The sequence below is a fragment of the Bombina bombina genome, chromosome 6, assembly GCF_027579735.1.
Source record: "Bombina bombina isolate aBomBom1 chromosome 6, aBomBom1.pri, whole genome shotgun sequence".
Lineage (NCBI taxonomy): Eukaryota > Metazoa > Chordata > Amphibia > Anura > Bombinatoridae > Bombina > Bombina bombina.
Genome location: NC_069504.1, coordinates 1,115,222,011 through 1,115,247,859, shown reverse-complemented (window position 1 = coordinate 1,115,247,859; position 25,849 = coordinate 1,115,222,011). Strand labels below are relative to the sequence as shown.

The 25,849-nt window shown below is 34.1% G+C and overlaps 1 protein-coding gene across 1 annotated transcript in view; it reads left to right on the top strand.

The window, feature by feature from the left end:
* The window catches only part of SYT10 (synaptotagmin 10), a 226,505-nt gene extending 219,604 nt beyond the window's left edge, over positions 1-6,901 (top strand). The window contains exons 6-7 of the mRNA XM_053719063.1: positions 4,036-4,165; positions 6,830-6,901. Coding sequence (XP_053575038.1) covers positions 4,036-4,165; positions 6,830-6,901 — 202 coding nt within the window. The remainder of the gene's footprint in view (positions 1-4,035; positions 4,166-6,829) is intronic.
* The last annotated feature ends 18,948 nt before the right edge of the window (positions 6,902-25,849 follow it).

Genomic DNA, 25,849 nt, shown 5'->3' with positions numbered 1-25,849 from the left:
TACATTAACTAAATTAACAACAATTAAATCAATTAAATTAAATTAGCTAAAGTACAAAAAAACAAACACTAAATTACAGAAAATAATAAGCAAATTACAAGATATTTAAACTAATTACATAGAATTCTATCAGCCAATCAGAATTAAGGTAGAAAAAATCATATTGGCTGATGCAATCAGCCAATAGGATTGAAGTTCAATCCTATTGGCTGATCCAAACAGCCAATAGGATTGAGCTTGCATTCTATTGGCTGATTGGAACAGCCAATAGAATGCAAGCTCAATCCTATTGGCTGATTGCATCAGCCAATAGGATTTTTTCTACCTTAATTCCGATTGGCTGATAGAATTCTATCAGCCAATCGGAATCTAAGGGACGCCATCTTGGATGACGTCACTTAAAGGAACCGTCATTTAGTAAGAAGACGTCGATTAAAGAGGATGCTCAGCGCCAGATGTCTTGAAGATGGACCCGCTCCACGTCGGATGGATGAAGATAGAAGATGCCATCTGGATGAAGACTTTTGTCCGTCTGGAGGACCACTTCGCCCGGCTTGGATGAAGACTTCTCCCCGCTTCGTTGAGGACTTTGGCCCGGCTTGGATGAAGACTTCTCCCGGTAAGTTGATCTTCAGGGGGTTGGTGTTTTTTTAATGGTGTATTGGTTGGGTTTTATTTTTAGGTTAGGGACTTTGGGCTTGCAAAAGAGCTAACTGCCCTTTTAAGGGCAATGCCCATCCAAATGCCCTTTTCAGGGCAATGGGGAGCTTAGTTTTTTTAGATACTATTTTATTTGGGGGGTTGGTTGTGTGGGTGGTTGGTTTTACTGTTGGGGAGGTTGTTTGTATTATTATTATTATTCTTTATAAAGCGCCAACAGATTCCGCAGCGCTGTCCATGGGTACAAAGATAAAAGTACAGTACAATACAATATAGAAGACACCAAAGTTTAACAAAACAAATACAGGGGGAATTGAGGGCCCTGTTCCCGTGGGAACTTACAATCTAGATGGTAGGAGGGTGAGAAACAGGAGGTGGGGACTGCAAAGGTGAGAATGATGTTAGTGTGGAGTTAGATGGGGCAGCAGTTAGGCAGGTAGAATTTTATACTGATTTAGAGATAGGCTTCCATGAACAGAAAGGTCTTTAGGGAGCATTTAAAGGAGGAAAGGTTAGGGGAAAGTCTAACAGCTCTGGGAAGTGCATTCCAGATGGTTGGTGCTGCACGAGAGAAGTCCTGTAGCCTGGCATGGGAGGAGGTGATGGTAGAAGATGCAAGGAGCAGGTCATTGTTGGATCTTAGGGGGCGGGCTGGAGTATATTTCTTGATGAGTGAGGACAGGTAGGGGGGGGGCTACATTGGTAAGGGCTTTGTAGGTTAGGATGAGAATTTTGAATTTAATTCTGCTGTGGATGGGTAGCCAGTGAAGGGACTCGCAGAGAGGTGCAGCAGATACAGAGCGTCGGGAGAGGTGGATTAGCCTAGCAGAGGCATTTAGGATGGATTGAAGAGGGGAGAGGCGGGAGAGAGGGAGGCCAGTTAGTAGGTTATTACAGTAGTCAAGTCGGGAGATTACCAGAGAGTGGATTAGCTGTTTAGTAGTTTCAGCACTCCAACAGACAGAGGCAATGGAGAGGAGTTGCCACCAGCAAAGTAGACAGAAAAGGACCTATTAGAGAGATAAGAGTGGATCCAGGAAAGGGCGGTGTCAGAGAGCCCAAAGGAGCTGAGAGTCCGTAGGAGAAGGGGATGGTCAACTGTGTCAAAGGCAGCAGACAGATATTTTTTTTCAGGCAAAAGAGCTGATTACTTTGGGGCAATGCCCCACAAAAGGCCCTTTTAAGGGCTATTGGTAGTTTAGTTTAGGCTAGGGTTTTTTTTTTATTTTGGGGGGCTTTTTTTTCATAGGGCTATTAAATTAGGTGTAATTAGTTTAAATATCTTGTAATTTGTTTATTATTTTCTGTATTTTAGTGTTTGTTTGTTTTTTGTATTTTAGCTTATTTAATTTAATTGATTTAATTGATTTAATTTAGTTAATTTATTTAATTATAGTGTAGTGTTAGGTATTATTGTAACTTAGGTTAGGTTTTATTTTACAGGTACTTTTGTATTTATTTTAGCTAGGTAGTTATTAAATTGTTAATAACTATTTAATAACTATTGTACCTAGTTAAAATAAATACAAACTTGCCTGTAAAATAAAAAAAAAACCTAAGCTAGATACAATGTAACTATTAGTTATATTGTAGCTATCTTAGGGTTTATTTTATAGGTAAGTATTTAGTTTTAAATAGGAATAATGTAGTTAATGATAGGAATTTTAAATATAGGTAGGTGGCGTCGATGCTAGGGACGGCAGATTAGGGGTTAATAATATTTAACTAATGTTTGCAAGGCGGGAGTGCGGCGGTTTAGGGGTTAATATGTTTATTATAGTGGTGGCAAAGTTGAGGGTGGCAGATTAGGGGTTAATAAGTGTAGGTAGGTGGCGGCGACATTGGGGGTGGCAGATTAGGGGTTAATAAATATTATGTAGGTGTCGGCGAAGTTGGGGGCAACAGATTAGGGTTTCATAAATATAATGTAGGTGGCGTCGGTGTCCGGAGTGGCAGATTAGGGGTTAAAAAATTTATTATAGTGTTTGCGATGCGGGAGGGCCTCGGTTTAGTGGTTTATAGGTAGTTTATGGGTGTTAGTGTACTTTTTAGCACTTTAGTTATGAGTTTTATGTTACGGCGTTGTACCATAAAACTCTTAAATACTGACTTTTAAATGCGTTAGGACTCTTGACAGGGTAGGGTGTACCGCTCACTTTTTGGTCTCTCAGGACAGACTCCTAATACTGGCGCTATGGAAGTCCCATAGAAAAAAAGACTTTATGAAGTTTACGTAAGTCATTTTGCGGTAAGGCCAAATAAGTGTGCGGTGACGTAATAGCAGGGGGCGTAAAAAAGCAGCGTTAGGACCTCTTAACGCTGCTTTTTTAGCCTAACGCACAACTCGTAATCTAGCCATAAATTTGCTTTTCAAAGCTTAATTTTTTGTCAAAAAAATTTACAAACCCTAAACAATAAAAAAATTAAGACATCATCAACATATCAAAACTAAGAACATTATTTTTTCTCCTTTAATCCTCCTACTGATTCATTGTACCAAACAGAGAGAAAGCTCTCATTTCCATTAAAGAGCCACTCCAGGCCCATAAAACACTTTAGCTTGCTAGCATGAGAACTTTACTAAAATGTGATGGGATTGCCCTCCTGGCTGCCAATGCTTCCCTATGAGTAGAATCTGATTGGGCGACAAATCACAGAAGAATATATTGCTTTTACAAGATCAACTTTATCCCTGAATTTTAGGTGTCATCCTATGTTTAAATGAAGGTATTGCTATAGCCCTCCCCATTTACATCCATTAAGTCTTTTTTAATGTCTTTAGGACACCTCTGACATTCAAGGATGTGTTTTGTCATCCTAGTAGCATTTGGAATAGCATATTACTTTTGACAGTATTTGAAATATGCAGGGGTTTTTTTCTCAGAAGAAATTGCACTGTGGAAATGTGTCCAAATAATGGATGTTGGTCTTACTATTTTACTGAGAGGATAAAAAAAATAATAAAAAAAATAAAGGTTATGATAAACTAATGCTGTTAAAGGAATAGTCTAGTTAATATTATACGTTCATGATTCATATAGAGCAGTAATTTAAACAAATTTCTAATTTACTCCTATTATCATATTTTCTTCATTCTCTTGGTTATCTTTCTTTGAAAAAGCAAGAATGTAAGCTTAGGTGCCGGCCTCACCTCGGTAGCGCTTGGTAATTGGTGTCTAAATGTGATCCTACCTAGGTATGCTTTTCAACAAAAGATACCAATAAAACTAAGTAAATTAGATAACAGAAGACATCTTAACCCGAGATATTCCTGTTATTATTTTTCTCTTTGACTTTTCCAATAAAAATACATTAATAGGAGTCACAATTCAGACTTTATTTAATGTTGTGTTTCTTGGCTTCACCAACTTATAGGGTCGGACACAATGAGGTGATTGGGGTGTGCCGGACTGGAGTGGAAGCAGAAGGCCTTGGAAGGGATCATTGGAATGAAATGTTGGCATACCCAAGAAAACCAATAACCCATTGGCATTCATTGGTAGAGGTAAAACTCAAAACATATTTGCTATACTTTGTACATAACAGTTTTTGTGAGGCACCAGTTTGTATAATAAATTAAAAAAAATGTCATATGAATATGTGAGATAATAAACTTGCTGTCGGGTTAGTGTGCGTATTACAAGTTGAAAATAAAAAGTTAGATGCGCGCTAACTTCAGGATTCCGGATATCATGACTGCGTTCATTTTTTTCATAGACTTCATGGAGCAAAAATAAATAAATAAATAAAAAATAACACTTATCGCTCGAACACTAACCCCACACTGCATAAGACCAACTAATGCCGAAAGTAGTTATAAATATTTCCCATTCCAATGTTCTTCACATAGAAGAACATTTTCTTTTCCTTTTTAAATATTTATTTATATTTAAAGAATTATTTGAAAAATATATATCTATACCTATATATCTATATGTGAATATATACAGCTATAGATATGTACAGATATAAATACAAATATATATTTAAAAATACAACAAACATTTTCTAAGAACACATCTTCTAAGTGAAGAACATTGAAATATAATATATTTACATTCATAATAGTAAAAAAAAACATTGTAAAAAATTAAAATTAAATAAAAGAATGTATATATATATAATTATATATATATATATATATATATATACATACACACACACACATATATATATATATACATGCACACACACACATATATATATATATACATACACACACACACACATATATATATATACATGCACACACACACATATATATATACACACACACATATTATAGCCCTTTCAATTTAAATAAATTGCCCTATTTTAACCCTTGTAAAAAAATAAATTTAAATTTATTCACGCGCAAACCTGATTACATTTTCTCAAGTGCGCTAACCTGACATGAAAATATTAATATTTCACATTCCAATGTTCTTTACATAGCAGAATATGTTATGTTTATTCATAAATACATATTTCTACATATATCTGATGGTATTTTGGATATATATATATATATATATTATATGTATTTGATTATATATAGGTATAGAAATATACAGATATATATACAGGAATATATTAAATATTCAGAGTAAATACACAAAAACGTTATTGAATATGAATATTAGATAAATATGATTGTGCATGTTTTCCTCTACTTCACTGCAAATAGCTCCAATGTGCACACACACATATATAAACATATATATATATATATATATATATATATATATATATATATATATATATATATACACATACATACATATACATATTTAGACATACATATATACTGTATATATATCTAGGTTAAAGGGACACTGAACCCACATTTTTTCTTTTGTGATTCAGATAGAACATACAATTTTAAGCAACTTTCTAATTTACTCCTATTATCAATTTTTCTTTGTTCTCTTGCTATCATTATTTGAAAAAGAAGGCATCTAAGCTTTTTTATTTGTTCAGAACTCTGGACAGCACTTTTTTATTGGTAGATGAATTTATCCACCAATCAGCAAGAACAACCCAAAACTGGGCCGGCATCTAAACTTACATTCTTACATGTCAAATAAAGATACCAAGAGAATTAAAATAGAAATTTGCTTAAAATGTCATGCTCTATCTGAATCACGAAAAGAGAAAAAAATTTGGATTCAGTGTCCCTTTAAGGTCCTTTGCAACCTTTTCTTCTAACACCTGCCCTCATATCTTTGAGCCCTTATAACTTTTAATGCAAATTTTTATTAGCTAGTTTTATTATGAGTGTTCTTTTAAATGTATTTTGGACACTGTAACACTTTTTTGTCTTGCGTAACAATTAACAAGAGCTCTAAAATCGCACTATCCCTATGTGCGTTAAATTCAACTGCGCTCAAGTGATCGATTTTACTTTCAACTTTTAATACGTGCTCTACTTCTGATGCGGGCGATAAACCTGATATTGCCTGCGCACAACAGCCAGTGCTCCACTTGTAATCTAGTCCTAAAATGGGCTAATCTTGAAGGGAAACCTATAACTCCTTTAATCACTTTCTATACTCACACATGCTCTATTATCTTATACTTGTTTGTGTACCGAAGCCCAATACTTAAATAGAAAAATTGAAAATGAACATTTTATTATTATCTCTCCTCCCTCCAACTGGGAATCTTATTGGGAACAAATGAAAGGGTAGAATTTTTAAAAGTACACTATCCCTTTAAAATGTCATGGTTCAGAATCAGATAGAGCAAGCAATTTTAAGAAACGTTTCTGTAATCAAATTTACTTTGTTCGCTTATTATCCTCTGTCGAAAAGCATAGCTAGGTAGACTCAGGGAAGCAATGCACTTCTGGGAATTAGCGGGTAATTGGTGGATACACACATATGCCTCTAGTCATTGGCTAATCACATATATTCACTTAGCTCTGTGTAGTGCATCGCTGCACTGGAGCTACCTTTAAAGGGGCATAATATAGTCTTAAATTATTCAGATAGAACATACAATGTTAGAAAACATTCTAATTTACTTCTATTGTCATTTTTGTTTTGTTTTCTTGTTATCCTTTGTTATAAAGCAGGAAAGTAAGCTCAGGAGTGTGTATGTATTTTCTTTATGTCCCTTTAATGTTGAATATCTTTGTATTATCAGAATTGTGTGAACATTTCACCAGATATTTTCTTTTTGTTTCCAGCAGCCAGGCCGTGCTACCAGCTTCGATAGCCAAGGATCCTGTTCATCTCCTAAACCGCCTCTTACACCGTAGGCTTCACAGTATGGGTTTTTATATTCTACTGTCATGGTCGTCCATGCAAACAGCAGATGTGCCCCTGAAAAAGGAGCCATTATACACAGCAACCCCTAAGCAATGAATTCATTGTGCAATGTTACAATAATCATCTCTTTAAATACCATCAGTAAATGGGTTTCTAAAACTGCTGGAAGCACCAACAGCAGAGGGGGTTTACAGTTGAGTCCTACATAAGAAGTGTGAGGATTACATAATTGTTACATGACATCTGTCACTCTGAAAAGCTTGATTTGTCAATCATGTGCTGCTCAGGAGTTACAAATATGTATAGTATTATACATCCACAGACAATTACATGATAGGAGACACGTTTCTGAGCAAAGTTGATGTGTTGCTTGTGTTTATTTCCATCCAAAAAATAAAAAATTATATATATATATATATATATATATATATATATATATATATATATATATATATATATATACCGTAATTGGACATTCTTCAGAAACATATGTGTAAGGGAACTCAACAATGCCTAGGATACAAGATTGCTTAAGAATATATTAATTATTCATAATTAAGAAAGGAATGTGGAAAAGCTTGATGGGCTTTATGGTTCCTATTTGCCTTCAGAAACAATGTTTCTTTATATAGTGTGTAAGTTTTCATAAAAATTGAGGGGCTAAATAAGAAATTGAAACGCAAACACATTATCTTTTTGAAAGTTCAAAAGTGTACCTATTTTGTAATGTATTGATTTAGCAGGAAAACCGTATGCAGAATGAAAAAGATCAGATAAAATTGCACATTTTTAAATCATGGCACATATGCTTAAAACTTGCAGAATATTGTAAATGTTATCTGTTTATTTTTTTAAATTAAATTTAATGTAACAGACATTGTTGTCTAAAGCAAAATATTTGTGAAATTTAGTATAAACAGCCATGTAATGTTAGTCAGCAAAATGAAGGCAATGTACACGTGTGGCGTGCTATATATGTAGTTAGCAGGCAGCTTAATGTTCCATGTATATAGCAGTATTGTTGACTTTTTCAAGTTTTGCTATTATTTGTAATTTTTTATTGAAGGATTTAGTTATATTTTTCTCTGCAGGAAAAGAATATAGTTGTAAGTGTACACATAGGTGCATTTCATTTGCTATCATTTTGTTGAATAATGTAACATTGTCATCAACTATACAAACAAATATATTTAATCGAAAATGAGCTACTAATTAGATTTATTAAATAATGGTTTGTGTTATTTTAGCAACAATGTTTACACGTTCTTTTGTATGCAACTATTGAACTTAGTTGTTTGCTTTGTGACCCTAATTTAGAATGATCAAGATTTAAAATGTAACATACTACCAACATATTGAGCAAGTTAGAGAAAATAATTAAATTAATGGTGCTAAATTAAATGTGTAACTAAAAAGTTATCTGGATTACATTTAATATACTGTATGTATTAATCATTTATGGTAGTTATACATTGGTTATGGCAGTGTTATGTTAAAAACTGCATTAATGCTTAAACAGTATTAACATTCATGGGCTGAAATTCTCTTAACTATGGAGAGTTAACAGTTTTATGATTTGCAAGATCTCACTTTCTAAGGATATGACCACAAAACCAAACTTACCAATAGACTTTCACCTTGCATGTATATTATTATTCAAAATAGCTGTGTTTAAACTAAATGGATCTATATAACTATACTTGAGTCATCTAGGATATACAATAGTATATTTGGTACTAGTTCAACTAATAATAATTGCATTATTTATACATCTTTTTGTCCTGAAGACTTAATTGATTAGTATCAGCAGATAAGGAATAGTTCCTATTATTAACCAAATAAATGGTACTTGTAATAAGCCTCACAAGAAAAAATGCTAAACTTGCCAAGAATAGCAACTGTAAACTTTATATAAACACATGTACTGATCACCCAATAATAAATATTATTATGTATTTACAAATCACTGGCAAATACAGTGATTTTAGATACAAGAGTATGTTCCTGGTCCAAAGAACCTATAATCGACAGGTTCAAGTTTGGGGAGAATCAACAGAAAATAATAGGGAGATTATCAACACGTGATTTTATCAGATAAATATGCTACCTAAATATAGAAGATGAGCTCAAACACATTTTATATAAATTCTCAAATTAATTTTCAGGGTTTAAAGATTGTCGGTGCCTTTGGGGTAATTTATTGATGATAAAATAGTTAATTAGCTAACACCTTCTCAACTGATTATTAAGATGAGCCCTCTTAGTTTATGCAAGGTGAATACAGCTTGTGGTTCCTACCACCACAGGTTGAATATATAAAATTAACTGCTCCATTAAGCATAAATGCACTTTTGAGCACCACAGTGCCTTAACCATTGGCACAAATTAGCTAACATGGCCCTGAGACCATAAATAAGCATATAATACCACCTGTATCTTACAGTGCTATACAAAGAACATGTCTTATATTTTCATCCTCTACATTCAGTGTTTAATTGGAATTTTTATGTGTGTTGCAAAAATATGAAGTGTGTTCCTCGCTAGTGCAATGATACTCTCTGACTGCAGCATAAGAGGGTATACATAGTGTATTTTCTTTATGTTATTTTTAGCAGGTGTTGACCTTCTGATTTGCTGGCACTTTTGAGGAATGAATTAGTCCCTTCACCTTTCACAATGTTGCTGAATGAAGCAATTAGTCTGTATCCTGTTGCTATGACACACATCTGCTCGCTTCCTTGTTATCAGGTATTGGTGCACAGCAGATGAACATTAGAATACAAAGCTGAGTGTTCCCTGCACAGTGAACCAGGGTTTTCTATTATTTATAGGCAGGAGATTGTTGTTAATGGTAGATGTAAAATATGTAGATATAAATGACAGCTTTTCTAGCAGCCAAGGGGGTAATTCATTGGATAAAAGTTGCCTATTTGACACCTGGTTGTGCAAATTTCATCCCTCCCCCTTATATTTAATCTCTGCTGCAGGTTCTATTTCAGACAAATATGGCCTGGTTCTATAAAGTTTTATAAGAATGCTCGCCAGCCTTCAATTTCCCTGGGGGAATTATAAAAAGCCAATTTTTACCCTGAAAACAGGGTGTCTCCCTAAGGGGCTAATACTGTATTTTGGTTTGGTCAGGAGATGTATACAATGCAGTGCAAAAAAACAAAATGATTCACCAAAAATCGCATTTTATCAGAAAATTAAAATTGTATTTAAATTACACAGGAATAAATCATATTAAAGATGCGCAGCGTAAACCGTAATTTAAGTACACTGGAAGTGCAAAAAAACACAAAACAATTAATACTTATAAGTACAAAATACAAAGGGCCAGATTACAAGTAGAGCACTAAATATTGCCTGTTTATATGTGTGTACTTTGGTATTAGTACAGTATATATATATTTAGAGACAAATATATATATATATATATATATATATATATATATATATATATATATATATATATATATATATATATATATATATATATATATATATATATACAAATATAGACATACATATATGTGCATTGGGGCATTTGCTGACAAGTAGATAAAAACATGTAAAAGCATATGTATGCAAACTTCATATTTAATAAAATGTTTAACTATGTATGTATTGTAAATATTTCACATTCCAAAGTTCTGCACATAGGGAAATATATTCTAAGTATTTCAAAATATATTTTTTTATATATTTCTGTATATATCTATACCTATATATAATGATATATATATATATATATATATATATATATATATATATATATATATATATATATATATATATATATATATATATATATATATATATATATATATATATATATATGTGTGTGTGTATATATATCTTGTACCAAAATACCATCAGATATATGTAGAAATATGTATCCACAAATAAATAAAACATATTCTGAATTGTGAAGGCCATTTGAATGGGCACTTGAGAATATGCGATCGGGATTGCGCACAAGTAAGGTGACTTCTATGGGGGAATACATTAACGCAAAAGCAATATACTAACTTCGGCTTTTTGCCTGCATCGGGTAAGAGCGCAAGCGAAAACATTTTTTTAAACTTTTAACTTGTAATACAAGCGCATCCGATGCGCTCAAAAATCGTACTTCTTGCAGAGTTAAATTGCAAGCGACAGCGTTAAATACCGCTCAACTTATAATCTGGCCCAAAGTTTTTTATATAATTGAACAGAAAAATATTTTTTTTAAATGCGGGAGTTACAAAATGTAATTCATCATTTCATTTTTTTCACTAAATATGGCCAAGGACCAATTCTATCAAATCACTGCTTAGAATTAAATGCACTAAAAATCAAGTGGACAATGTGAGTAAAAAACTTGCCGCTGATGCAGTTTACTAAAATTGGGCACGCTAATGATGTTAGCATTTATATGAAGTACAAAATTCCACTGTCCTGAGTGTTCACTGTGCAGGTACAACCAGGTCTGTATATGTTTGAAGGGACAGTAATGTTTTGTACAGTAAAACAATTTGAGATATACTTTCATTATATATTTCCCTGATTTTCCTGTAATTTAAAGTGAAGGTAAACTTTCACGAATGAGTGCCCGGTTTTTAAGAATAATATCAATAAACAGGGGCACTTTCATTCATGAAAAGTTTACATTTTAGCGGTTTTGTTAAATAGTTACTACTTTTTCGTCTTGCAAGCCGGAGCAGAGATTTCCCCGCTGTCAGCTTGTCTCTTCTTATGTCAGCAATGACAAATCTGTCTTCCTGCATCTGGCCTCAGGCATTGTTTGCTCTGGGGGGGAAGCCGTGATTGGAAGAAGCCGGATCGCTGCTCCGGCTTGCAAGAAGAAAAGGCAAATATTTTAACAAAACCGCTAAAAAGCGCCCATGATTTTAATATTATTTTTAAAAAACAGGCACTCATTCGTGAAAGTTTACATTCACTTTAAGGATAAAAACAGTGGATTCTCCAATTATGAGAATTGGAAGTGTCAAATGCAGATTTCATAAAGCTTAAACCTATTATGGGCTAAATATATTAGTCATCAAATGGCTTGCTCATATGAGCCTACTTTACACAATTTAAAGGGACACTAAACTCATTTTTTTTTTCATTTGTGATTCAGATAGTGCATGCATTTTTAAGCAACATTCTGATTTACCCCTATTATCAAATTTTCTTCATTCTCTTGGTATCTTTATTTGTAATGCAAGAATGTAACTTTAGATATCCACCAATAAAAAAGTGCTGGCCAGAGTTCTGAACCAAAAAAAAAAAACTTAGATGTCTTTTTTTTCAAATAAAGATAGCAAGAGAATGAAGAAAATTGATAATAGGAGTAAATTAGAAAGTTGCTTAAAATTGCATGATCTATCTGAATAACAAAATTATTATTTTGGGTTCAGAGTCCCTTTGAGAAGCATCGGTCATTTCACTGATTGTAATTAAAGTTGTTGTGCACTGTCCCTTCACATTATGGTTCTTAAAGGGACACTGTACTTAAATGTTCTGTCATCCATATGAGCATTCAAACATGTTGACAATTTTTTTTCCAGAATAAATAAGAATATAAATAAATGTTACACTTAAGCTAACATTCCATTATCAATGTGCCCTTCTTACTAATTTTTGCAGACTTTGAAGTACAATGAGCATTACTGAAAGTTATTATCAACCAATTAACTTAAGCAAAATAGCATTAGTAGAAAGTACACCTGATGCAGTTGTGTAGGAAGTGCACCTGATGTAACTGTGTAAGAAGTACAATTAATATAGCTGTGTAGGAAGTACAACTAATATAGCTGTGTAGGAAGTACATCTAATACAGCTGTGCAAGAAGAAGACCTAATATAGCTGTGTAGGAAGTACACTTAATATAGCTGTGTAGGAAGTACACCTGATGTAGATGTGTAGGAAGTACAACTAATATAGCTGTGTAGGAAGTACACCTAATATAGCTGTGTAGGAAGTATACCTAATACAGCTGTGTAGGAAGTACAACTAATATAGCTGTGTAAGAAGTACACCTAATATAGCTGTGTAGGAAGTACAACTAATATAGCTGTGTAGGAAGTACAACTAATATAGCTGTGTAGGAAGTACAACTAATATAGCTATGTAGGAAGTACATATAATATAGCTGCATAGGATGTACACCTGATGTAACTGTGTAAGAAGTACAACTAATATTGCTGTGTAGGAAGTACAACTAATATAGCGGTGTAGGAAGTACAACTAATATAGATGTGTAGGAAGTACACCTGATGTAACTGATAGGAAGTACACCTGATGTAACTGTTTAGGAAGTGCACTTGATGTAACTGATAGGAAATACATCTGATGTTACTGTGTAGGAAGCACACTTGATGTAACTGATTGGAAGTACACTTGATGTAACTGATAGGAAGTACACCTGATGTAACTGTTTAGGAAGCACAGCTGATGTAACTGTTTAGGAAGTACACCTGATGTAACTGTTTAGGAAGCACACCTGATGTAACTGTTTAGGAAGCACACCTGATGTAACTGTTTAGGAAGTACACCTGATGTAACTGTGTAGGAATTACACCTGATATAGCTGTGTAGGAAGTACACCTGATGTAGATGTGTAGGAAGTACACCTGGTTTAACTGATAGGACGTACACCTGCTGTAACTGTGTAGGAAGTACACCTTATGTAACTGTGTAGGAAGTACACCTGATGTAACTGATAGGAGGTACACCTGATGTAACTGTTTAAGAAGTACACCTGATGTAACTGTTTAGGAAGTACACCTGATATAGCTGAGTAGAAAGTACACCTGATGTAACTGATAGGAAGTACACCTGATGTAACTATGTAGGAAGTACACCTGATGTAACTGTGTAGGAAGTACACCTAATATAGCTGTGTAGGTAGTACACCTGATGTAACTGTTTAGGAAGTACACCTGATGTAACTGATAGGAAGTACACCTGATGTAACTGTGTAGGAAGTACACCTGATGTAACTGTGTAGGAAGTACACCTGATGTAACTGATTGGAAGTACACCTGATGTAACTGATAGGAAGTACACCGGATGTAACTGTTTAGGAAGTACACCTGATGTAACTGTGTAGGAAGTATGCCTGATATAACTGATAGGAAGTACACCTGATGTAACTGTGTAGGAAGTACACCTGATGTAACTGATAGGAAGTACACCTGATATAACTGTGTAGGAAGTACACCTGATGTAACTGTGTAGGAAGTACACCTGATGTAACTGATAGGAAGTACACCTGATGTAACTGATAGGAAGTACACCTGGTGTAACTTTGTAGGAAGTACACCTGATGTAACTGTGTAGGACATACACCTGATGTAGCTGAGTAGGAAGTAGACCTGATGTAACTGATAGGAAGTACACCTGATGTAACTGATAGGAAGTACACCTTATGTAACTGTGTAGGAAGTACACCTAATATAGCTGTGTAGGTAGTACACCTGATGTAACTGTTTAGGAAGTATACCTGATGTAACTGATAGGAAGTACACGTGATGTAACTGTTTAGGAAGTACACCTGATGTAACTGTTTAGGAAGCACACCTGATGTAACTGTGTAGGAAGTACACCTGATGTAACTGTGTAGGAAGTACACCTGATGTAACTGATAGGAAGTACACCTGATGTAACTGATAGGAAGTACACCTGATGTAACTGTGTAGGAAGAACACCTGATGTAACTGTGTAGGAAATACACCTGATGTAACTGTGTAGGAAATACACCTGATGTAACTGTGTAGGAAGTACACCTGATGTAACTGTGTAGGAAGTACACCTGATGTAACTGTGTAGGAAATACACCCGATGTAACTGTGTAGGAAATACACCTGATGTAACTGTGTAGGAAATACACCTGATGTAACTGATAGAAAGTACACCTGATGTAACTGATAGAAAGTACACCTGATGTAACTGTGTTGGAAGTACACCTGATGTAACTGTGTAGGAAGTACACCTGATGTAACTGATAGGAAGTACACCTGATGCAACTGATAGGAAATACACCTGATGTACCTGTGTAGGAAGTACACCTGATGTAACTGATAGGATGTACACCGGATGTAACTGATAGGAAGTACACCGGATGTAACTGATAGGAAATACACCGGATGTAACTGATAGGAAGTACACCTGATGTAACTGTGTAGGAAATACACCTGATGTAACTGTGTAGGAAGTACACCTGATGTAACTGATAGGAAGTACACCTGCTGTAGCTGGGTAGGTTTTAATTAAATAACTTTTACATAACATTTTTTTGAGAAGAAACACATATTAAACGAACAGTCACAGTTTTAAATAAAATTATTCTACTAGATTGTTATGTGCTAGTATTATTAAATAATTATTTAAATCACCTTCTAGAAGATTCCTGCGGCCACCTCAACTATTACTTCTGTTTTTAATTATAATCAGAAACAAGTGGATCTGTTAACCTGGAGGCTTCAAGTGATGGCTTGTCTTTAAAGGGTAGTTCTATAAACTTGACTGTATCTTTCATGATGTTTATGTGTTTAATGTTTCCTATGGATGACATAATTTTTTTTTGAGTACTATGACTCTTTATGTACAGAAATATGGTATTTAGTATTAGCACAGTATGTTTGTACCATGTTAGTTAAAAAATAATATTTATTAATATCTATAAGTAAATCATTTTTTTAAATGTATATTTAAAATATTTCAAATTGTATTAAACCAATTTACTTTTTGAAAGAAGTTAAGTTTACCGCCAACTGCAGAGGTTAAACCCAAATTTATATGAAGCAATAGTGCATTTTTGTGTCTTCTTTAAGCTTGTACAATATTTGTTGGTTCAAGGGACAGTCTACACCATAATTATTATTGTTTAAAAAATAGATAACTCCTTTACTACCCATTCTCCAGCTTTGCACAACCAACATTGTTATCTTTATATACATTTAAACCTCAACATTTCTGCCTGTTTCTAAGTCCCTACAGACAGCCTCTTATCACATGCTTTTTTATAAGCTTCTCACAACAATAGACTGCTAATCCATGTGTGTAATATAGATACAATTGTGCTCTCTCCCGTAGAGTTGTTCAAGACACATCACTAATCGGCTAAAATGCTAGTCAATAGAAAATAAATAAATAGCCATTTGATCAGGGGGCTGTAAGAAAAGGCTTAGAAATAAGGTAATCACAGAGGTAAAATGTATATTAGTATAACCATGTTGGATGTTCAAAACTGGGGGAAAGGTAATAAAGGGATTATCTATCTTTTTAAACAATAAAAAAAATAGAGTAGACTAGCCCTTTAATTCAATTTGCCTCACACTTTGCACCTTTGACCACAGTGTATTTGCACGTGTAAAAATATACAAAGAAACAAAAATAAAATAGTAATAGTTTGAGAAGATTAAACAAAAATATTTATTTTTACTGAGCAAAATATATTGGCCAATCTGAGGATATGAATGTAAATACAGATGTCTTGCCCAAGACACTTTATCTGACTGTTGTTGTGGTATGTTGAGTGTTTGTATTGTGTGTGTTGAAACCTTAATATAATTTGTTGCAGCAATATTACAAGACTGTTATAAGCCGCATTCACTTAACGTGGATCTTTTAACCAATACAAAATGTTGCTAAAATTATTTGTGTGGACTAATTTTACCATTAATGGAGGTAACAAAGCACAATGTGTGTGTTTGTGTGTAGTGAAATTATAGTAATAATTATTTATTTCACCTATTTTCTGTTAAAAGGTTATTGTATATTACCATTAATCATATACATGTAAGCAGTATTATCCAATGCTGTCTGTCATCACTAACCCATAATGGCATATTTACAATGATCTGTGTTTTAACATATCATGGTGCACTGCACATACATTGTTTTGTATACAATGAGTAAAGATGTATTGCACAATAGTTACTGATTACTCAATACTACAGAATAGGCAACAAATAATACAATAGTGCCATTAAAAAAGGACAATTTGTGTGTACATATTAGTCATTTAATGTACATTTAATTTTTAATATTAACTTAAAAATTACTTTTAGTTAAAGATTACATATGGGATAAAAAAATAGAATATTTTCTTTCCGTATTACAGTTTAGTCGGAAATGGATACATTATACTTTTATTAAAGGGATATGAAACCCACATTTTTTTCTTTCATGATTCAGATAGAGCATGACATTTTTAGCAACTTTCTAATTTTCTCCTATCAATTTTTCATCGTTCTCTTGTTTTCTGTATTTGAAATGCAGGAATTTAAGTTTAGGAGCCAGACCATTTTTAGTTAAGCACCTGGGTAGTGCTTGCTGATTAGTGGCTAAATGTACCAATTCCCAGGGTGCTGAACCAAAAATGGTCCGGCTCTTAAGATTTCATCCTGCTTTTCAAATAAAGATACCAAGGGAAGGAAGAAAAATTGATAATAGGAGTAAATTAGATAGTTGCTTAAAATTGCATACTCTATCTGAATCATTAAATAAAAAATTAGCTTATTTCTCTTGGTTATCTCTGTTGAAACTATACCTAGGTAGAATCCGGAACAGTGATGCTTTACTGGGAGCTAGCTGCTGAATTGTGGCTACACACATTTGTATCTTGTCATTGGCTCAACAGATGTTTTTGGCTAGCTCCCAGTAGTGCATTGCTGCTTTGGCATTGGCTTTTACTATGTGTTTTTTATCTCTTTGCATTAAAATGCAAGCAACAGTTTAGTGATAAAATGTTCTAACACTGAGCATTTCCTTTTTTTGCCCTTTTTTGTCTTTTTAAATTTATTATCTTTAAAACCGTGTTTTGGCAGATATAAAAACTAGGGGCTCACTGTAGTACGCAGCGGATGCGTCTGTTTTGCACAATGTAAGAAGCAGAGGTCATTAAATTACTAGAAGCAAAGAGATCATAGCTAGCACTCTTGCCTGATATCCCTGTGTAAATATAGGTATACACATGACCGCTCCTGCTCACCCTCTCTGCCTCCTCTGATCTGGTGGATTTAAAACACCATGAACCTCTCAGTTTGGGGTGATTGACAGACTAGTTGCGCAAGAGCAGGGTTGTGTTGCGCAAGAGCAGGGTTGTGTTGCGCAAGAGCAGGGTTGTGTTGCGCAAGAGCAGGTGCAAGGCAGAGGATTACAGAACTAACCGCAAAGGTGGGAGGACAGATTCCAAAGTCAAGAACCTTGCCTGTCCACAGATTCATCATGGGCCCAAAGTGTGCTAGGATCTTTAATGGAAAAATTACCTGCTCTTATGCTTTAGACATTATAACGCCCTTTTAACAACAGCTATTTAATCTTTTTATTTTATTTTTTAATTAAAAGAGCATGCTTTGAAATTTAGGCATTTCTTTCAAATAAAATGCTGGAATTTCTTTAAACATTTTTACACTGACAGACATATAGATAGATAGATAGATAGATAGATAGATAGATAGATATAGATAGATAGATAGATTGATAAATGATAGCTAGCTTGATGATAGCTAGATAGATAGATAGATAGATAGATAGATAGATTGATTGATTGATTGATAGATAGATAGATAGAAAACAGACAGACAGACAAATAGATATATGAAAAATAGATATATAGATGATAGATAGATAGATAGATAGATAGCAGACAGACAAACATAAAGACAGACAGATATTTAGATATATAGATAGATATATAGATAGAAGACAGACAGACAGATAGATAGACAGACAGACAGATAGATGATAGATAGATAGATAGATAGATAAATAGATAGATAGATAGACAGAAGACATACAGAAAGATAGGCAGACAGATAGATAGATGATAGACAGAAGACAGACATATATAGAATAATGATAGGCAAATAGATAGATGATATATAGATAGATATATAGATAGATAGATGATATATAAATAGATAGATAGATAGATGATATATAGATATATAAATAAATAGATAGATAGATAATATATACATAGATAGATAGACAGAAGACAGACAAATAGAGCATATCTGCTATTCTTTCCCATCTTGCTCCCTTTGTCTTGTTTATATCACAAGATGAATGATTTTGATGCACTGCTCTAGGGCAGGGGTTATATATAGCTAACCTTAGGTACACATCTGACAATCTTGCCTCATTAAAGTGATTATCTTTTCTGACAATTTTATAATTCAGTTAGGTATGTATTACAGTCTGTTGTTTCTGCAGAGATGTTTTAATACAATTATGCAGTTCCATTTTGCTAAACATTTAAAAAATAATATATCTGTATGCAGAGTCATAAAATGTATTTGTAAAAATAATAATCAAACTGAAAAACTTGCAGCAACTTTGCAGCTCAAAATTGGTGACATTTAAAGAGATTTGTACCTGACCCTCATAAGTTTGGCCAGAGGTGAGATCAGCTCCCTTTAAATCTATGTTACAACCATTAAAGTTCCTGCAGCATAGACAATTTTCCACTGTCAAGGATACCAAAACAATTAAAATGACAATAAATAAATAAATAAATAAATAAATAAATAAATAAATAAAACATAATATATATATATAACACAAATATAAGTGACATCCTCTTTAAACCATTCTAACATACACTGTATGACCAAAAGTATATGGACAACTCTACTAATTATTACATTCAGGCGTTTTAGCCACACCCATTGCTAACATGTGGCCCTACCTCTGGAAGCAAAATCAGCACAAGAACTGTGTGTTGGGAGCTTCATAAACTGGGTTTCTATGGGCGAGCAACATGAACAATGCCAAGCAGTTCAAGTGTTTTAGCTACAACCATTGCTAACAGGTGCAATAAATCCAGCACATGTACAATGGGTCATACTGAAGAGTTCAGTGACTTTAAAAGTGGCACTGTCATAGGATAACACCTTTGCCACTAGTTAGTTTGTAAAATTACTGCTGTACTTTATCAGCCTTGGTCAACTGTAAGTGCTGTTATTAGGAAGTGTAAATGCTTATGAGCATCAACAACCCAACAAAAAAGTGGTAGACCACACAAACACACGGCAGAATAATGAAGTGTGTAGCATTCGCCCAGGGTTATTGACAGCCCCTACTCATGCGCCATTGGGCAAGCATGAGCAGGGAGCGGCATTGCACAAGCAGACGCGTGTGTAATGATAAATACTGGCAGCATATTACTGCCTGCTTTCTGCAATTTCGGGTGGACAAGTGAACAAAAGTAAACCCTGTCTTTCTAGCCTTTGTTAAATTGGACCCTACCTCTGGAAGAAAAATCAGCACAAGAACTGTGAGTTGGGAGCTTCATAAACTGGGTTTCAATGGGCGAGCAGCTGTACACATCAACATGAACAATGCCAAGCATTGGCTAGAGTGGTGTAAAGCCCACCACAACTGGTAGTCTGATGGAAGAATCTGGATTTGGCAGATGCCAGGAGAATACTATCTACTATAATGCATAGTGCCTACTGTAAAGTTTGATGAATGAGGGATAATGTTCTGTCCCTGTTATTCAGGGTTTGGGCTGGACCCCTGAGTTCCATTAAAGGGTCATCATAATACTATAGAATACAAAGACATTTTAGACAGTTGAGTGCTTCCAACTTTGTGGCAACCCTTTGGAGAATGCTCTTTACTGTTCCAACATGACTGTGACCCAGTGCACAAAGGTCCATGAAGATTTGGTTTAAAGAGTTTGGTGTGGAGGATCCAACATCAGTGCCTGACCATAGTGCACAAACCACAACAGACACACTCCAAAAACTTGTGAAAAGCAACCTCAGAAGAGTTGTTGCTGTAATAGTCACAAAGAAGGGTCAACTCCATATTAATACCCATAGTTTTGAAAGAAAGGAAAAAGATCAGAGATAAAATAATATATTTAACAAGACAATAACATCTTACTAAATCCCAAATGCTGAGTCACTATTTAGGTAAAAAAAACCTTAGTATACCCCAAAACATCCTCGAATGCCCACCGTCAACTCTTTTTTGCATCTGCAAGATCACTGGCAGCAAATGCCATTCTATCCAGTGATACTAATTTAACATAATAAAACAGAAGTGACATTTTAACATTTACACATATTTACAAATCCTGGTTTGCGAACGGTATTGGTTGTATTAATTGTTGTTGAAAGGATGCCCAGTAGTGATAGGCTAGAGAAGATAGGTTAAATGAGCCTTAAAGGGACATGACAAACAAAAAAATTATTTCATGATTTAGATAGAGAATACAATTTTAAACAACATTCTAATTTACTTCTATTATTTAATTTGCTTTGTTATTCAGATATTCTTTGTTGAAGAAATAGCAATACACATGGGGGAGCCAATCACATGAGGCATCTATGTGCAGCCACCAATCAACAGCTAGAGAATTAAGTACATTAGAAAGTTGATTCAAATTGCACGCTCTTTTTAAATCATGAAAGAAAAAATAGGATTTCGTGTCATTTAAATGAATTTTAAATATGATGTCACCTGAATGTGACCATTGGTAGCATAATGAGTATGTAGGAATCTAGCCCATTGGGGAATTTATAAATGGGTGCTGTGTTTTTTAATCACACGCGTGGTGCCAATTTTAGAACAGTCTCTTGGTGTACAGAGCATGCCTGCCAATCAGTGCCCACACTGGGTCTACTTGTCACCAATATAGCATTTAGAAAGGCTAAAAACAGCATATTTTTTAAAGGGACATGAAACCAAAATGTTTTCTTTTATGATTCAAACAGAGCATACAATTTAAAAAAAGCTTCCAATGTATTTCTATTATCAAATTTGCTTCATTCTCTTGTTATTATCTAGATAGGTAGCATGCACAACTGAAGCACTTGCTATTGTATACCAATGTAGCCCAATTGCTGCCATATAGTGCTAAAGATACGTGCACACTCCTGAACTTAGCTTCCCGCTTTTCAACAAAGGATAAACAGAAAACAAAGAAAATATGATAATAGAAGTACAATGGAAAGTTGTTTAAAATTCTATGTACTATCTGAATCATGAAAGAAAAATGTTGAATTGCATTTCCTTTTATAGCATATTACATTGCAAAGTAACCCTCAATCCAATGCCGAGAATTTACATGTCAAAGCATTGACCTCCATGTCCCTTTAAGAAATATGTTTGATTCTTGCTGTTTTCTTGCAATATTCTTCATCTCTAGGGGGAATGTTAAATGAACACCACATAGTAGAAAAGGTTAATTGCACACACCGTGAATTGATCTTGTCAGGAAACTATAACAACCTAAATAATCACTGAAGCCTCTCATCACTAATAATTAATCAGCTTTTGATGAAGTTCTCCTTTCCTTATTTTTGCTTCACTGAATGTTTCTCAGTATCCAGAGAAAAAGCTTTATATATATAGATTATTGTCTGCCCAGTCCACATGTAAGAAATCCCAATGCTCCATAATTACTAAAGACAAATGACAAAGGCTGAGAAATATCTGAGTTCATGACTCCCCCCCCCCAAAAAAAAACAAAAAAAAACATTTGTGCAACTGCAGCAGCGTAAACAAAACACTGCCCCCCCCCTTCTGAACTTACTCCCTAGTCAAATATACACCCACACACAGCTTAGATCACAAATGGCTTCATTACAAACCTTCATTAGCTAACCTGTTACCAGTTACTATGCATATAGGATATCATCAAATCCTGGTATGGAATTGGGTACCACAGTCCCTGATAGTATTAGTTTATAGCCATCTCCTTAACTCACAAAAAAATCTAATTAGACTAAAGGTTTATTTTATGCCAGTGTTGGAGGCAGATTCTAAATGAATCAATTTTGAATTATATAAAGTGTGCATAAACATCTCATAGTTGCCCAACAGAGTTCCTAAACTACTGTACATTATTGTTGTGAACAAAAATACATTGAACTTACTTATCTAAATGTCTTGCAATTCTTTCAACACTATTGATTTGCCATCCCCTAAGCAGCCCAGAGATGGTATTGCACCTAGGATGAATCAATCAGCCCTTACAGTAAATGGATTAAACATCCTAAGCAGTGCACTAAGCAAATGCAAAACAGCAGGTCTTTTAATTGAATAATTATAGTCTTTATACTGAATAAAAATGTCATTTTATTGCCATTGATTTAAAGGGACGTGGATTTGAGATATTAGGTTTATGCATTGCTTCCACCATAATGCAAAGCTGCCTTTTAAATGATAAGTGCATTATTCCTTGGGGCCACAAAGTAACAGTCCAGTAGTTTTTGTGTGGCTGCCCACTCCTACAAGCTGAATATCTGACAATTTTCTTTATTGCTTTGATTAATAATAATAGCAGCATTCCTCTTGTAACAGAAGACGTTTACATGTGAAGATCTAGTAAACAGATAATGATGTATGTGTGTGTCTGGATCTTCATGGTATCTGTTAAATGAATGCATAATGTTACCAGGCCGATATTAATGCTGCATAAAAAATAACATTTAACTCTACTTCTGTTATCAAATTGACTTAATTCTCTTGGTATCCTTTGTTGAAACTGAGCTCCTTGCAATAAGAGGTAAAATCATGAGCTTGCATGTGTCTTAAACACTACAAACTAGATTACAAGTGGAGCACAAATGGTACTGCTCAGTGCTGTTTCTTGCACTCGGTCTTCTACCAAGAATAACCCACATTTGGTTAAAAATTGTAATCAGAGCATCTTAATGCGGCTATAATGTTTTGTGGTGAGTTAAGTGTTGTGTTTGAGCATAATCCAAATAACCTCTGTAAAATGGATCATTTTTTAAGACCTGACGCAAACATTATTATTAATATTATAACACAGAACTACATGAATAGCTCCAGTACTTGGTTGGCTGATCCTAACACACAATAGCACTAATATATTCTCATCTAGCCCTATGTATAACATTGTTTTAAAACTGCTTCCGTATAGACGCTTGAACGCTACTGCGCCTACCTCAGTATGCTTCCATATTAAGTTTCACCATTGGCTATCCAGGGAATTAAGACAATTAGATTATAGAAAGATTGAAAGTTATTTGTTTTTTTAAAAGAAGTGCACTCTCAATTTGAGTCATAAGAATTCAGTTTTGACTTTCACGTTCCTTTTAATTCCATTTATCCACATAAAGCATTGATCGTTCAAAGTGTGTTTACATATACTGTTAATATTTTAGTTTATTTAGTTATAATTTTAAAAAAAAATCATCCAGTGAAAAAAATGCCTGGGTAGAAAGGTTAGAAGGTAAAGCTAACAGAAAAATGTTTGCAACTCAAAACACCCAGACTAAACCTAAAATCTGCAAAAATGATGTAATCTGTTATGGTGAAAATACATTGTTCAAAATGATTTAGGTAACTTTAAGTCTAAGTCAACACATCTGTCAAACTGAAGTGCAGCCCAGATGGATTTTTTACATGAATAGAATCTTCCCTCTCTGAATTAAAATTGAAGCAACAACTTAAGTATAAAGAAACATAAGTATTGTCTTTAAAATTCCAGTTTCTCATAGATCTTTGAAAACAATCCCAGATGACATTGTAGACTTATTACAGGCTACACTGAGACTAACAATGAAGAAATATTCTCTATCAATACATTTTTCTTTAAACTGCTGCCTTCAAGAAAGTTGAGATGTATGTTTCTGCCTTGCTTAGCACCCAAAGGGCTAAATGGTTAGAAACTCAATGTAACATTGAACACACTACAGTTGGAAAAACATTTTCAAATTCTAAAAATAAACATAGATACAAAACCACCTGACATTAATTATAGTTCTACCTAATTTTGCAGGTATTGCATAAGCGTGTTTATGTCAGTCATTTATTTTCCCAATTAACAGTAACTGTATCTAAAAACATTTTTCACCTTTTATCTCTTTAATAAATATGTCCACAGTGTAGGGTGATATTTTTTGCACATATGTTGCTGTCTGAAAGCATCTTCTTTGATAGTTCTGGGATCGAGAAATTATCATCTAAAAGCTAATATTAGTTTAAACTACTTCATTTTTACCCAAGCACCACTCAATGTGAGTAAATACTAGTTAGCAAGTGTGTGCTCAACATGATCTTCCGAACTAGAAATTCTGCTAGATATTTAAACTGCAATAAAAATGGCAATCAGTGGTCAATATGCCAAGAATGTTTCCTAACATGCAACTTGTGATATCTAACAATATGTAAAACTTAATATGCAAATAGGTTTTTTCTGTCTGATAATGAAGACATAAATACATACCCAAACAATAGATATAGCATTATGTTTAAGAAAAAAAAAATCTCTATAGTTTAATAATTAAAATAGTTTATTCTGCAAGAGAATTCAAGAAATCATTTGTGTTTTTGAAGTGAGCTCTTTCTAATACAGGGGGCAATGAGTTAACACTTCTTGCCTTTTACATTTGGTCTTATGTCTGTCAGTTAGGGTAATGCTATATATGCCCGTTCAACAGGGGTATGTGGGTGAGTATGTATGTTAGGGTAGGTGTGTGTGTGTGTATTTGAGTTAGTAGGTGGGTGTATAAACATGTGTATGTGTGTGTTTTTGTGCATGTATGTATGTGTCTGGGTGTGTATGTGCGTCCTTCTTCAAAAGATACTCCATTTAAAATGAAAGAAAAACGTCAATATTATTTTAACACTTTTTCTGCCTGAGAAGGTTTCAATATATTTTGTAGCAAGGGGTTGATTCCATAGGTTAATGAGCATGTAATGCAAGTCATTTAAGCTATAGCCTTCTAAAGGTAGCTGGAACCCTGAGATGTTAGTAAAATCTGATATGCTCCTCAGTTTTGATAATCATTGATCACTGGTTATAACTGTTGTACAGATAATAAAACTGATCTCAGTGTGTGGGATTACATAGTACACAAATGATTCTAGAGTTTGAAATTATAGACAATTTACCTCGGAGGCAGTGGGTCGAATATAAGAGAAGAACTAAGGAGAGTGAAATATATTTTTAGAGCCAT